Source organism: Haemorhous mexicanus, chromosome 2 (genome assembly GCF_027477595.1).
Source record: "Haemorhous mexicanus isolate bHaeMex1 chromosome 2, bHaeMex1.pri, whole genome shotgun sequence".
NCBI lineage: Eukaryota > Metazoa > Chordata > Aves > Passeriformes > Fringillidae > Haemorhous > Haemorhous mexicanus.
In genome coordinates, this window is record NC_082342.1 from 29617186 (window position 1) to 29633055 (window position 15870).

Below are 15870 nucleotides of genomic sequence, written 5' to 3' on the forward strand. Positions count from 1 at the left end.
TTTCCCTGAATACCTACCCTGGAGAGGCTCCTACTCCATTGTTCAACTTGATTGCACCAGCCTCTGTGAGACAGAGGATTCTTCCACAGGTTCTTCTAATTTTCTGACTGAGGAAATGGCTGGGGAAGCTCATGAGACAAATCCTGCTGCAGCTGAACTTGGAAGAGGCCTCCCATCTCTACACTATTTTCATTAAGGTATTGTCCTTCCTACCAATGGCTGCTCTCTTCACAGATGTTTTGTATCCATTACTTTCTTCATTTGAATGTTTGTGCACCCTGAGGTCACACCCACCTTGAGTACACACGAAAAAGGGTGCATTCCTACACCTGTTCCCAATCTCAATTCTTTCTTATTTCAAGAATCAATGCAAACAACCAACCAGAAGTCTTTTTTCACCAGCTTCTTTGAGAAGTTGTGCTTGTCATAAATGAGAAATCCTAAGTCCTGGAAAAGTAATTTCTGATCTTACTAGAGTGAATGCCCAGTGAGATGCATATCATCAAACTCTCCATTCCAAGCCCTTTACCAAAGCTGTCAGGCCCATTTCCCCTTGCCCTATCCACTCTGTGCCTTGAGATCACCCCAAAGTGATCTCCCTCTTCAAATCCTCCCTCCCTCCCTCCCTCCCTCCCGCTGTTTTCTCCCTCTTCAAATCCTCAAACACCAGTAGTTTCATCTCTGACTTTAATGGGAATCATTGAATCAAAAGGAACACAGATTCTGCAAGCAGGCTGGAATTGCTTGCAGGATATTGGTGCACTTTGGTGACAGAGCTGCTGACCACCTCAGAGAGGCAGGACTAGAAAACAGACTGTGGAAGCACGCTGGGGTAGGCAGCTCTGGTGAACAGCCATGGGGTGGGAGGTGCTGGTTTAGTGTCACACTGCAGTCCTAAGCATGTGCTTCATGTGCTCCTGAGTGTAGATATCGGCTGGCAGACGTCTCTGCATGCTAAAGAGTGTCTCTGGTCAAAAACCTGTGTGAGCATTGGCTCCCTTGGAGGGGCTTCAGGATGAAAGCAGCCTGTTGTTCCCTAGAGTTCGGGGGTCTGAGTGGGAGCCAGAGGGGCTCGTCCTTTGCAGAGAGGGTGAGAGCTCTGGAGATGGTTTTCAGAGGCTGCAGAAGGAATGCAGTGGAGGAGGGAGGAAAAGGGGATCAGGGAACAGAGGGGGCAGGGAGAGGAAGGGAGAGAGAAAGAGAGCACACCGTTACTATCATACTTTCAAACTTTTCCAAGACATAAACCTCGTGGAGCCCACCATTACCTGTTTTTCTCCCCTCCTCTCCTAAATGACAGTGCAAAACTATGTAATTCCTCAACAACTGATAAATCAGGAAACAGGGTTATGCACCCATTCTGAGATGGCAAAACCAAACCCTTCCAAATTGCTTTCTGTGATATTGGTTAAAAAAAGCCCACAGCTCCTTTGCTTTTCTTCTCAAAGCAGGGACAAAACATTAACTGCTAACTTAGATACCAAGCCGCAGACCATCAAGTGTCCATGCACCCATCTCACCCACCTAATAGAAAGGCAGCCCCAAGATGTGACTGTAAAAAACAGACAGCAACAGCTACACATCCTGCAGGCACTTCATAGCAACAAACTAGAACAAATGCAATGTGAAGAGGAGAAAAAGCAGGTGGCTCTTGGTTGTTTAAATTTCCTGGCAAGGAATAAAGCTTAGTTTCCTCTGGAGCACTGATCTATACTATACTGTTAAAGCAAGTAGTAAACAGAACCTTTGAACCTGCCTCCTTCAAAAAGGCAGCGTTCTCCTTAGAGAAAGAATGTGCTCATCAGTGGGATATCACAGTCCATCTTACTCATTAGCGGACTAGAAACACTTTCTAGGAACTAGATGACATGAATAGTAGGCCAATATATCTTCCATGAATGTTTTCTTGTGTATGACCTTTGTAGCACTTTGGGCATTCAAGAATTGCCCTCCTGAACCGTAGTGTTGCAAGGTGCCTGTTGTAGTGACAGAAAAAGAAAAGGAACGTCACCCACAGAAGCACTTCAGCATGAGGAGTTTAGAGAGCTACAAGGTGATTACCCACATTGGGAGTTACTGGGAAAGGGCAGCTCTGACCTCAGGGACTCACGTTGAAGAATGACACTACAGGGGATTTCCCTGTTTATTACACATGAAGGAAAAAGTTAGGAAAGTGTTTTACCTGAGCCATGGCAGACCTGCTTGGACTATTTGCTGAGCTGTGACAAATGTTTGGACAGAGGGAAAACCTGCAGCCCCTCTGTATCACTAGTTTTTGTGGTGAGGCACTCAAGTCACTGTGGAATATTGTCCAGATGTGACAACTACTGTTGTGCCACTGGGATGTGATGGGATGTGCTGGGATGTGATGTGGTTATGACACACAAGTGCCAAGTAGGGTAACAGGGAAGCTCTCATTCCACCACTATGAGCGCACTAAACAGATTTTTGATTCCTTGTCTAATTACCTTAAAATTTAAAATACCACATTGTCTATTGTCTCCAGACTGACAGACATGGAAGATCATCTTCCTCTGCCACCTCAAATACACGCCTCTAAATATCTGGCTTTTATTGCAGTTTTCTGCTGCCAATAGCAGCACTCTTGTCTCTGTCACAAGATCTAGAAAGATGAGAGCTTCCAGCTCACAATGTGTGAAAGAAAGAATAGCTTTTTGCTGTGTAGCAAAGTTTTGCCCAACACACACACACACACACACACACCCACACCCACACACCCACCCACACCCTGTGTGTATGTTCACAGTATTGCCTCACTGCCAAAAATGGGTGAAAATTTTTCCAAAAAGCTACAATGTTACTTGCCTCCTTCCTTTTTTATTGCATTTGAAATTCTGGTTTTATTGAGCTTGATCAACCAGGAGAATTCTACCAGTTATCTGAAAATGGATATCCTCCTTCTGAGAAGGCAAAATAGAATCAAAACACAGGCAAAGTGACTTTGCTGTGTTCACAACACTACTTGCATTCACTTATGATTGCATGTTTTCACAGACACTCCGACAGCTAGGAGGATGGATGTCTCATAAGTGATTCTCATAAGAGGCTCCTGCCTCTCCAAGTAAGGACTGTAAAAGCTTTGAATTCATATCTCCAGCAGCCTACCAGCAAAACAAGGGGTTTCACATTCCTAGAACAAATGTGGATTTTTTTTTCTCTCTCTGCCTCCTTAAAAAAGAAAACAACAACCAACCACACAAAACCAAACAACCCCAATAACAAAACTCTAATCAAAACTCTTGCTAACTCTTTATCTGATTCAGCCACAAACAAATACACTTGTTCTTTCCCTGGTCACTTTCTTCATATCTCAGATAATATGAAGAATACTGCAGACTTGTCAGGGCTCATGCCAGGAGACAATGCTCCCTGCCACTGGGTCCACAGCAGAGGTAGAAGTAGACCCAAGCAGGCACAGAGAAGAGCAGGGTGCAATGTTGCTGTGTTCAAGGCTGCCTGATGGAAGGCAGCCACCCCAGCTGCAGCCCAGCCCTGCAACTTCTTCCTGCTGTGCAGACCCAAGTGAGACACATGCAGGGGTCACTTCTAGGACAGAAATCCCAGTCCCAAGCTTGGTGCCTGGCAGCTGGATTACTGTGGGAGGCAGCAGGAATGCACATTTTGGGGTCTGCAGCTGGTGTGTAGCAGCTGGCAAGCAGTGGCTAGCTAAAAGTAGCTCAGGGTGGAATTTCTCTCTTGGCCACTTGGATTTGAATTTCAAGCACAAGCCACTCTCCCATCTATTTCTGTTTGCTTGCATTGTTCTTCTGCCTCAACAGCCACCAGGCACCAGAATGTTTTTCCCTTGTGGAGTAAGGAGCTGGCATTTTGGAAGAGAGCATCTCATTCCCACCCACTGCACAGCAGAGTTTGGGGCATCTTAAAACAATGCTTAGCCTGTCAGTCCACCCAGGGTGACTGGAGGAAAGACCTGTACCACCCAGGGCAGACTTTTCAACATCTTACTGATCTGGCAGAGATCAGAATCTCAGCAGAAACAAGGACAGATCAATGCTGGGATGAGCTGTGGTGAGCAGGGAGAGGAAGCACTCTGAGCTTTGTGCCCCTGCTGAGACTGAGCACTTGCAGGGTTTATAGCAACTCCTTGCTACCAATCTGCTATAAACCCTGGAGCTGTTTCTAGTCCTGTTGGCAATGTGGGCTTTCTCACCTGCAGAGCTCTTGCTCAGCTCAATACCGGAGTATCTCCTGGCATTGCTCTACCTCATGGTCTCAGTGACCACTGGCATACTGCCTGCCAGCCTGAACAGCATTTCAGTGTTTCTGCCTCTCTTCAGGGATGGGGAAAGAACTGGGCAGGGAAGAGCTTTGTATGGCCAGGTTACTGGCCCTTCTACCCCACAGTACAGCTGGTGCCAGAAGTCAAGCCTCCGCCCTGCTGCTTTTCCTTAGGAAAACCACATAGCTTGAGCCCACCTTCTGGGATTCCTTGGGGCAGCGGGCCAAAAAACACCGCAGAGGTGCAAACCCGTGGCAAATGGGGTCCAGTGCTCTGTCCAGGCAGATGCATCACAGCAAAGACTTGCTCTGCAAGTGGGTACTTACGCGAGGGTCCCACACAGGGTGAGGTGTGCCCATGCCAGGAGTGCCCTCACTTCATATACTCCCCTTCGCTCACATAGTCCATAAAAGACCCCGGCAACTCAGCAAAATCTTCCAAGACAAGACTGGTGGAGTCCTCACCCAGCAGATCACTGTCGGGCCGGGATGCCCGGGGGCGCGGAGCCGGCGGTGGCGGCGGTGGCGGCTGCGGCGGCGGCTCAGAGAGGCTGGCCTGGCCAGAGCCCGGCAGCAGCTCCTCACAGTCCTCCGACTCCCCCTCCGAGGAGGCTGGCCCAAGGACGTGGTAGAGGCTGGGCAAGCGGATGTCGAAGCGAAGGCCAAACTTGGCGAAGAGTTTCTCGTTGAGGGAGTACAGCTTCTCCGAGATATCATAGCCCAGATGGGAGGAGAAGAGCCGGGCGATGTAGCGGTCCTTCCTCAGGAGGAGATACAGCTTCTTCCTCGGCCAGGTGATGTAGCTGCAGTCGGTCTCGGCTGTCAGCGTGACCTGTGGGGCAGGGAGTGAGTGGAGTAAATCCCACTGCCTGGGCGGACTGATCCACCTTGGAGCCATGCGCTTCACTCCAGGGAATGCCCTCAGCCCCTTTGAATCCTACTCTCCTGGAGATGGTAGGGCTGGAGAGCCAGACTGCCCTAGTTGAATGACTGGTATAAAGACTTACCTGCTGCTGTTTCCTCTCCCTAAGAAGGCAAAGACCCCATTTTCCTATGCAATTAGTAGCATGTCCTCATTTAACCCAGCCACATGGATGGCTACAATTCACTCTCTTGCTTTCAGATGATGGTCCCTATTGACATCTGAGGGATGTAGCTGAAATGAACAGGGCAGCACAGACATCCCTATCCCTCAGAAATGCTACAGAGGGGGATATTTTTACATGCCAAGTCAGCCTGAGCTGCCAGCAAGGAGCCCTGGGGGAGGCTGCTGACCCATTCTGCTGCTGATTGCAGAGCCCCACGGGCCCTGCTCCAAGAAGACCCTGAGTGTTGGAAAGACCACCAGAAAAGCTTGCCTGGTCATCCTGTGCCCGAGGGACATCCTGTCTCAGCAGTTCTGCTAGACTCTGTAGGGCTGAATGGCCCTGAAGGACATTGCAGCACAGCACAGTGAGAGAAGAAATGAAAGGTTTTATTGTGTTCATATATATGTAAAAAACTCACAAGGGTTTATCGGGTCGATTTTAGAGAACATTTAATTTTCTTTCTGGTTTTGCCAGTGTAAAAAGAGACCTTTTCTCCCTAAGTGTAGGACAAGGACAATTTCAGTCAAAACCATTATATAGTATGTAAGTCTATAATATAATATAATATAATATAATATAATATAATATAATATAATATAATATAATATAATATAATAATAATAATAAAGACAAGAAATGCAGGAAGGGTCAAACTGCCCTGGACCAAAGAAGAACATCCGAGTGTAATGGAGACACTGGCATGCGAACAAGTGCCGGAACCAAAATATCCCGGGGGCTCCCTTTCACTCTGTGCCCAGGGGTCTCCTTGGTCAGCCGCCATGGCAGAGGGCCACCGGGAAGCTGAACATGGCTTGGCTGCATGTGTGTGTCCTTGGGTTTGATATTTAATGCCATTGCCCTGCAAACAGCTGTCTGATGAAAGAAATATAGGAGATAAAACCTGAGAACTTTCCCAGGCCAGGCAAGCAAAAAGAAGGGTCACACAGAAACTGAAATGACCGGAATCTCATTTTCCTAACCAACCTCTGGCACAGTGATCAAAAGTGATCCCTTCTTGTGAGGGACTGAAATGCAATAAGCAAGCCTGCCACCAAACCAGGACAGCAAGACAGATTTCACTCTTGAATCCCCCCTGACACAAGTGCTCCGGCATCAGCAAGAGCCTGTAATTCAGCCTTCTGGGGGAAAGTGCCAGCCCTGAAACCAAACTCCTTCAGGCACTCGGACCCAACAGTCCTGTGGGAAGCAGATAGCCAAAGCAAAAAGCTCAAGGAAGGCAGCTATTCTCGTAGACCAAGTCATGCTTCTGCCATTTTTCAGTGGGCTCAGAATTGAATTTGTTCAATCCAGAGAGGCACAGGGCAAGAAAAACCTTCCATGCCTTCCTCCAGCAAAGAGCCAGAGTCCAACATGCACTTTTTAAACCAAATTATTGTGTTGCTAAGGCAAGGTTGAGATAAGTTACAGAGTTTTATGAACTACTCAGGTGAGAGGGACTAGTGTGTTAAACATCTGCCAAAAGCAGCACATCACCATGGTTAGCATGGCCACCAAGAGTAAGGTCCTTCCAGGTACATGGACTGGTGACGTGACACCTGATGACTGCTGGTCTCACACAGCTGCTACTTCTTCATGCTCCTCCGTAAGCACACCGGGATTTAGGCATTTCCAGCATATGGCCTTCCCTACCTAGGGCTCTACCTCCCCATCCTGATGCCAGGCACAGCTGACCTCACTGACCAGCCCTGTCTTGCAGAGCAGGAGATGTGCCAGAGTGTGGTGCTGGCAGGGCTGATGCAGCCTGACTCTAACCTGCTCCCAAGCTGTCCCATGCACCACAGATGAAAACCCTCAGGAGGTCTGGGAAGATTCAGTTCCACAGAAATTAGCTCAGAAAATGCTGTGGATATTTTTGCAGGTTGCATGCCTGCAGTCAGCCATTTCCCTGCCCATAGCCCATCACTCTCCCTGCTGGATTCTTGGCCAAATACAGCCCAGGAGCTAGCATCAGTCTGCTGCCAGATTGAAGACCTGTGCAAAACATGAGATACCACCAGCCCTAGCACAGCCATGCTGTTGTTGTCTTTTCTACTTCATTATCTTGGTCCAACATCCCTGTTTCTGCTCACTAGCTATAGCCCTGTGCCACTTCCTACAACTACAATCACTGGTGATGGCACTATTTTCGGGAGCAATCACCACGAACCTTTCACACACGAGCCAAATTCAGACCCAAGGAAAGCAGATTTGAAGAGCTGCCCTGGTTTAACCAAGTTTGCTTGGGGCTACCCTCATGAGAAAGCATCATTCCCTCATGACCCTCCCATGCTCCCAAGGGATTAGCAAAATCCCTCCTCATATGCCCTAATTGACATAATGAGGACTGACATCCTGACAGGTATCAGGCCATGCTGGGATGTACGCCAAAGACAGAGGGATGTAGGCTTAAGTAATCTTCTCCAGAAGGAAAGCCAAAGAAACACGGTGGGGTGTTGACAGCAAGGCCAAAATCCTTTCAGTTACTGCAAATGAGAATTGGTCTGGCCTCTCGGCAGGGGATCTTTCTGCTCAGAAAGAACCATATTCGGGTGTGAATCATCCTTTCGGCTTCTCCACCAAAAACACATGACCATCAGAAACTTCTGTGAGGAGCAGGATGTTTATGGATTTACATCACTGCTGCACATTGCCGCGGCCGCCATCCTGATGCACCCTGCTAGCAGCATGCAGCGCAAATGCATCAGTACAGGTACTAGAGAACACTGTAAGGGAAGAGAGCTGGCAATCTGACACCTCCATTCCCTGATAAACAGGAAGGAGCACCGTGCTCCACCCTCCTTGCTATCAGCAGATAGTAGGAGCATGCCCTGAGGTCTTCAGAACAAGGTAGGAAAAAAGGTTAAACAGCTGATCACACAATCCTGTGCTGGCTAAACCACCAGGAAGGGGAGGAAAGTATTCCTGGTCAGCTTTGAATGGCACAAGGGGGCCTCTCTACCTCATTCTCAGACGTGCAGCAAAGCACCAAGGAGCGAAGCTGGGTTGAGGTTACCTGGAAAGTTCCTTCCTCAGAAGGTCGCAGCGACTCCCATTCTGGAGAGTCCAGGAACTGGTACGGAAAGACGTAGTGAAGGAATTGTCCATCCTGGCACACTCGGATCCTGCAGAGGACAGGTGAGGCAGACAGGCTTAGGCCACAAAACAGATGTCACACAAATCTGATAGCTCAAACAGTGTGTCCCAAACAGGGAGGAAAGAAATACTTGTCTCACAGATGTCTCGTACCCTCCTGGGACAGCTGCAGGTGCTTTAGTGATGAGGCTATCCCTCCTTTCTCTGTGTGATTTGCTGCCACTTCCCCATACTCCATCTGTGTTCTGTTTCTTGCTACAAAGAAGCCCTCACAGGTGCAATGCTTGGTCCTAACCCAGGACTTCTCAGCCCACAGGACTGCTGCTTTCTAGGTACTTCTAAGAGCCAGCCTGTGGCTCTTTGTGCCTGTATCTTCCTCCTGTCTCCGGGACTGCATGAGGGCATTCCCAGTCTTGGTACTGGGAAGTCACTACACTCAGGATCCCCCAAAATCCCACTGCCCATGGCTCCTCACAGATCACCCCAAGAGCTCATAGTTTGCTGCACATTACCGCTCACTTTCTCTTGGCCTTTTAAGTATCCCTTTCACCTACTTTTGCTACAATTGCCTGCCAGGGTCAAGGTCAATCGTGCACGGAGCTCTGCTGTGGGAACAGAGAAGGACCTGCACAGGCCTGAAGCAAGGACAACGCCAGGGCACTCTGGAGTTCTATTCATAGCTCTGCATCACCAGACTTGGGGCCTCTTGCTTTCCTGTCACTGTGTCCCCCTGTTGTATGATGCACAAAGGCAATTCTTGCCTTCAGGAGTTAAAAGACTGTTCACCTTTGGCTTCTAATCAGCTGGTAGTGCTGCCTGCAAGGGTCATGGATTGTAAAGCACATTTCCCAATCCAGGCATATTCTGCATTTCCAAGACCCCACTTGCTCAGTTTCAGAAAAAGCACCATAACAGCAATTCTCTGCTGGATCAGCAAGGGCCTCACAAGGCAATAGTGCGGTACTAGGAAATGTAAATCCATTCCCACCTCCACAGAGCATTCTTTACCAGCCAACATGCATACTTCCCACTGCAAAAGAGAGCCCAACAACTACCTACCATCACCATCTTACTGTCTGTTGCAGCACTTTCATGCCCACAGAGTAGCATCACATTATCCAGTGCAGGTCAAGACAGCACAGACTCTTCCCCAGCAATATTATTTACTGATACAGTAAACATCAGAGCCAGCTGCTCACCAGAGATGTTTGGTAAGGTGAAGCACTACTGGAAGCACACATACCAAATTGACCTCCAGTGCTTTGCCATTCAATATCCTGGGGACCCAGGGTGCTCTTAACACATCTTAGAAAAGGGACCAACACAAAACAAAGCAAGGTCAGCCATTCTTCTCTGCAAACTCCCTCACCAGAGAGGATTGGCCACTGTACTAAAACAGGAGCCCCAGGTGATGCTTTGTATTCTCAAAGGAAAATCCTTGTGAGACACACCTCCGGCAGCTCAGCACTGCTCCTATTTAGAGGTCTTCTTCCTTTCTCATTCTTATGTAACATTAGTGCCACGTTTTTGGCAGCAGACGGGAAGCCAACACTATTGCTATTTGTATGCATCTGGATTTTGCAAATCGTTAAGTGGATATGCTGCTAAAGACGTGCCACAGGATCTCAGGTGAACTTGATCATTCAATCAAATCTCCAGTGTGACTCTCTAGAGGTCCCTGAGGTTCTCCTTGGTGGTCCAGAAGAAGGAATATCACAAATGCTTGACAGCACAAGGAAAGAAAGACACTTGATTAGGCAGGATCCACCACAGGAAAATACTCTCTCTTTTGATGAAATGGTGCTCAAAGTGAAAAATGTCAAAGCCCTGAGGGTTGGGGTGTCGGGAACAGGAACTTCTCCCTGAACACTGCTGGCCAGGGAGAGCAGGTGAACTAAGACCTCAGCACACAGCTCTTCACATCACAGAGGTGTGCCTGGTACCCCCAGGTCCAGACACACTGCTCTCCTGTGAGAAACACTTTCTCACAGCCAGTCTGCTCCCATCAGAATTAAGATCACTTCGAAATGACAGACAAAGGGGTAAGGATTCATCAAAAGTATCACAGGTAAGGCTGAGCTCCACTTCATTGCCCACAGCTTGAGTCTGCAAACCATTCCCTGAAATACTTTTAAGTTAGAAAAACAAAACAAAACTAACACCCCAAAAAGCAAATTTCCCCCTTCCCCAACAAACTGATGCATATCTCAGATCCTTTTCAGAGGAAGGAAACAATCCTCACCCCAGTTTCTACAGAGGGTGATAATACAACAATAAGCCACAGCAGTTTGCTGTCAGACTTTGTTCAGAAATGGGGGAGCCTTTACCTGCCAGACAGCAGCAACGAGAGGCGGTCAATGGGCGTCTTGCCCTCCACTGCATAATTCTGGTCTCTGACTAGCGACTGCACCTGCTCTTCACAGCACTTCACGATTTCTTTGTAGACTTCCAGGGGCACCTGCAAGGGCAGGTACATGGTCTTGTAGAGGAGGTCAAACTCTTCTGGGATGGTGTTTCTGCGGAGCCGGTAAGCCAGGTGAGCTAGCTGAAGCAAGCAGGCGAGGACCAGCAGCATGTTCCAGACGAAGATGTCCAGCCCACAAGCACTCAGCCAGCCCCACAGAGCATAGCAGAAGTAGCCTGGGGCCAGGAGGCCAAAGATATAGAGGGACCCAAAGATGCCACTTCCCCCCATGTAACCCAGGAGGACAATGCAGCTGGCCAGCTGGTAGGCTGCTTCCTCCGTAATCTCCTTCCAAGCATCACACACCGGAGGCCGGAGAACAACCTGGTCCCAAGAGGGGCTGTTTGCGCTCATCCTGCCCCACTCCCCACCCTCCCCAGCCGTCCTGCGCTCAAAATGAATTGTCATACACAAAGGGTGCTGCAGAGTTTGGAAAGCAGAGCTTCTGGGTAGCTGTTCCTCCTCCTCTTCCTTTTGTGCACCGTCTGGTCCCACAGCAGTGTTTCAAAGTAACATGCTAAAAAAGTGCTGCCGAATGTTTTTGCACTCAAATTCCAAAAGCGTTCACTTCTCCTCTTTGTGGCTTACAAAGCGTCGGCTGGCCCCCTTCTTAGCCACAACAGTGAGAAAAGCAGCTGGCAATCGTGAGGCCAAAAGAGCTCAGTCAGAAAAAGAGTCGAGGCCATTAGCTGGAAAACTCACGGACAGGACAGAGATCTCCTTGCACTGCCTGTCTCGCCTGCACTGCAGCAAATGGAATAGCGACCGTGAGAGAGCAGCAGAGGGAGCTGGTGTTGAGTGTGGAATGTGTATCTCTTGGCAGTGGAACGGAGAGAGACCCCAAATGGATAACCATGTTTGGAATTGAAATCCAAGGAGCAAAAGCAGTGAGGAGAACAGAGAGCAAGCATGCACCCGCTACTTAACATAACTCAGGCGGCCAGATAAGCCCAGCACAGCACGAGGAGGGGAAAGGAGAAGGGAAAACAACCAGCTTATCGTGGCAGGCTCCAGTCACACATCAGGCTCTCCACCGCTCTGCACTCCTGCAAAAGAGTGACTTTCACCCAGCACAAAAAAGGGAAAAGGTCACCCCCTTTTCCCACTGTGGTTCGTAACTGTGGCAGGGACTTAGCAAAAGAAGAGAGGCTGGCTCTCAATTACTTTCCAGGTCCATTACAGCCTCCTCTTACTCCAGGGAGCTTCCTCTCAGGGGTGTTTTAGATCAAGGGGCACAAGGAAAAGCTTTGCACAGCCAGAGAACTGTAATGCAAGGGATAAAACTAGAGCAAACAAGCCTCTGGCACCCAGTTTCATCTATCATGAAGATGACAGTATCCTGCCTGCCAAAAGCTTTGTGAGCGTGTAACACTTGGAAGCACATTTTGTGGGGAAATCCTAGTTGAGGGATTACAGGCTCTGTTGGGAAGCACCCTTGAGAAACATCATCTCACATTCTCATTTTTCTAATAGTTATTTAGAACCTGCCCCAGACCTTCATTTAGCTCAGAGGACAGCCAACACTTCCCACTCAGGTAACCCAGGGCACAGGCACAGGAGGGAGCCTTTGAGGTCAGTCCTCCATGGTCAGCTACACAAAACATGCATAAATGCAATTCCTCCCCTGCTTCAAGTAACACATTATCAGTCACACAGGCAGGATCTGCCCCACTGCCAGGATGCAATTACATTTCAGGCATTGATGCAACCCACGTGGTCTCCCATCACAGTATGAAGTCAGCTTGCATGGGTCAGTGGGGTAGAGATAGGGTTTCAAGGGTGGTCGTGTTTCAGGCCGAGCCTGCAGCTGCCCTGCCTAACATGCCATTCCCATTGGCACCATTCAGTTAAAGACACACTGATTGTCTCTCCTAACTAACAGTGCTCTGGAATAACACTGTCTCCTGGGCAAGGCTGCAGCAATGCTTTATGGCAACCTTCAAGAATTCATTGATGTCTTGGCCAGTACAATCTTATTTCTGCAATGATGAGGCCAAGTGCAATACAGAGCTGCACGGCTCCTAAGAGCCATCCTGGCAGGTTGACACATGGGAAAGAAAGAAGACAAATTAAGCTTTGCACAGGAGCACAGTCCATTCAGAAAGGTGCTTTCTGTTAAGGATAAAGTGAAACAGGGAACCTGGTCTTCAGAGGCCCCTTAACTAAGTGAAGAAAAAAATACTAGCTACTGAAGCAGAACAACACTCATCTGCAAGATGAGTGTTATGGGGAAATGAAGAGCCTCAACCGTTCTCTCAACCTTCTCTCCAAAGCAGGACAGATGATCTTATAGCTAAAGCACCACAATAAAAATCTTGGGATCCAGGTTCTGTTTTTCATACCATTGCCATATACTCGCTATATGATCCTGACAACAATTTGTCTACCTTTAGGCCTCTGCAAAAAATCTGTAAGGAGCCTTCTCTCCAAGAAAGGCTGACATCTGATAAAATGGGGAGTTGGGATATCAAGATTGTGAACACTTAAGGAGAAAGATACTTAAGATCTGTGAGACAAAACTGAACTTCTATGAGAAGAAATGTAGAACTACATTAGAGGAAGCATCCTGAGACGCACCACTGCATTTTCTCCTACCTTTTCATACTACCAAAACCCTTTTGCAGGGGCATCAAAGAAAGTGGAAAAAAAGGAAGTTAGTAATTTCATTCTTCTGTTAGGTAAATTCCTGAGTAAAAAATAAACTGGAACACAGTGTAAGTGACTCATTAGGACAAGAAAGGCCTTCATCTGACATCTTCTAGAACATAAATAGTGGTGTTGCAGTGATGCTGAAGCCAGCACCGTGGGTGAGGATGACCTGTTATGATTTCTCTGTGAAAGGCAGACAGGAAGCTTTCAACCCACAGCAATAACAGCACAAAGCTCTCATTAGAAACTACACAACTTTCCTGCTGGGTCCCAACGTAACATTGTAGAGAGAATGATACAGCACTTTAAAAGGTAGATCTCAGAGCACACACTAGAGATTAACTTAGTGTTTTCAGACTCGAATTTCTAAAAGTAAGATTTGTAAAGTGATTGAGCTATCAAGACTAAATCTTTCTCCCTCAACAGTACCATGGCCATACAGATCATCTTCACAGCACTTTCAGTTTTCCACCCAGCAAAAGTAAAAAACCCTCTTACTACCAAATAGACATTTTATTTTCATGCCTTGCTCTGGATTAAATGCCCTTCATCCAAGGACACTGGTTCATCCATGACAAGTGTTCAAAAGCCAATACTGATTCAATGGGAAAGGGACGTAGCAAAGTTGAAAACAATTTGGAATGAAGATGGCAAGTTCATAGAAAACACCTGAGCAACATTAACACCCTTCCCTGGAAGTAAACACGCAAGCATTACAACAAAATGTGTTTGTGAAAAAGAAAAACAGATGTGTCAAGCTTTTCAGCACTGAAGCAGCAGTGTGGAAACAGGTACTTCGCTGATTTCCCCACTTAAAATGGACTCAACCAGTAGCACTTAATATTTAGCTGCATGTGATGATGCAACACAGGTACAGCCTGCACTATGTTTGGCAAATAAATCCTCTGTCCTTGAGAGCCACACAACACAGAGATTATCAGTCCCAAATCTCACAGCAGCTGCATGACTGGTTATTTTGCCCATCCTTTAGGAAGTCAACAGGTTCACTACTGATCCCATAAGCTGAAAACTAGTTCAATCACCTGTGTTGAGGACACTAAGACCTTGGTGGCTTGAAGTCAGAGGGCATAATCAAACACCTCTTTTTTGATTTATTATATAGGCCATTGCTGGAATTAGGCTGTAGAACTGTTACTTACACACGAATAAACACTGTAGCTCCAAAATATACACATTTGATTTACAACTGCTGGGAAAGGTCTCAAGCTTACTCCAGACAAGCTCACAGTGAATTACAAAGGTTCAAAGATGGCATGTACTGTATCTAGTTGTGCTGCTCTATAGTTTAGTCACGTTTCCTGCTACTGCTGTGTGTGCTACACACCCCCAAGGTACACACCACCCTGTGCAGGGCAGTGTCTGTCACCAACACTGTCAGTAAGTATTAACACAGGAACTCCCACTCCCTGAAAGAAGCCCTGAATCCACTCCACAGGAATACCATAGTAAGAAATGAAGCCACTCATCAAGGAATTTGACTACAATGTTATTCTGTTGTTGCTTTAAATGTAGAGTTGTCCAGTATCCTTTCTGTACTTGTTGCACACAGGTACATTAGCATCCCACTCATTTCCAAAAACTTCCTGAAGTATTTGCCACACTTCTACCCTCATGGAGGTCTAAACATCCCAATTCTTAAGTGAATAGAATTTGTGTAAAATCGTGCAGGAATATGTTTTTTTCTTTTCTTCATCTGATATAAGCAGCACTCCACTCTCACTTGGCCGCTTCCTGCCCTGCTCTATTCTGTGGCTCCATTTTCACAGTTTACCAGACCATGCTACCACAAAGCTGGTGCTCATCCACCTTTTAGCATTCTCTTCAGTTCATGCTCTGATACACAATGGTTCAACAAGGAATGACCTTATTCAGGTTCCTACCTCAAGACAATAATAAACACCACGAAGAGTACCAGCTCCTGCTCTTCAAACAGCTACAGTGCCACAGGCAGCTTTGAATGCTTTCTGCCAGAGCCACACCTGCATCCCTACTCTGAGGATGAAAGCCAGCGTGGACACAACTCTTGCCACAAGACAGGACCTTCAGAACATTCTAAAGAGAATTCTAAAGAGTCTAAACTCTCCTCACACAACTTGTGAGTCTCAGCAGAGGCAGCACCAAGTGCCACAGCCAAAAACCACTGCTAGCTCAGGATACGCAGGGCCTGGCAGGCAGAGAAACAATCATGACTGGAGTCACCCCTGCAGCAGGATCTAAGCCAGGAGAAAAATCAAGACAAAGGACAGATTTTGTCTCTTCAGTTTCTGAAGAGAAAACTCATCAGGAGAAAAAGTA

At 47.5% G+C, this 15870-nt stretch overlaps 1 protein-coding gene across 2 annotated transcripts; it reads right to left on the minus strand.

Annotated features, from left to right (window-relative positions):
* Positions 1–670: 670 nt before the first annotated feature.
* Positions 671–15840, minus strand: POPDC2 (popeye domain containing 2). 2 transcript variants are annotated; one of them, XM_059838082.1, is made up of 4 exons: positions 10769–15840; positions 8362–8470; positions 4726–5092; positions 671–1119 (listed from the first exon to the last, which is right to left on the minus strand). In XM_059838082.1, the coding sequence occupies exons 1-4, from the start codon at positions 11311–11313 to the stop codon at positions 1037–1039; spliced, it is 1104 nt and encodes a 367-aa protein (XP_059694065.1). In that variant the 5' UTR covers positions 11314–15840; the 3' UTR covers positions 671–1036. The 2 variants fall into 2 exon arrangements, with proteins under 2 accessions (XP_059694065.1, XP_059694064.1); XM_059838081.1 differs by having other exon boundaries at positions 4588–5092.
* Between the last annotated feature and the right edge of the window lie 30 nt (positions 15841–15870).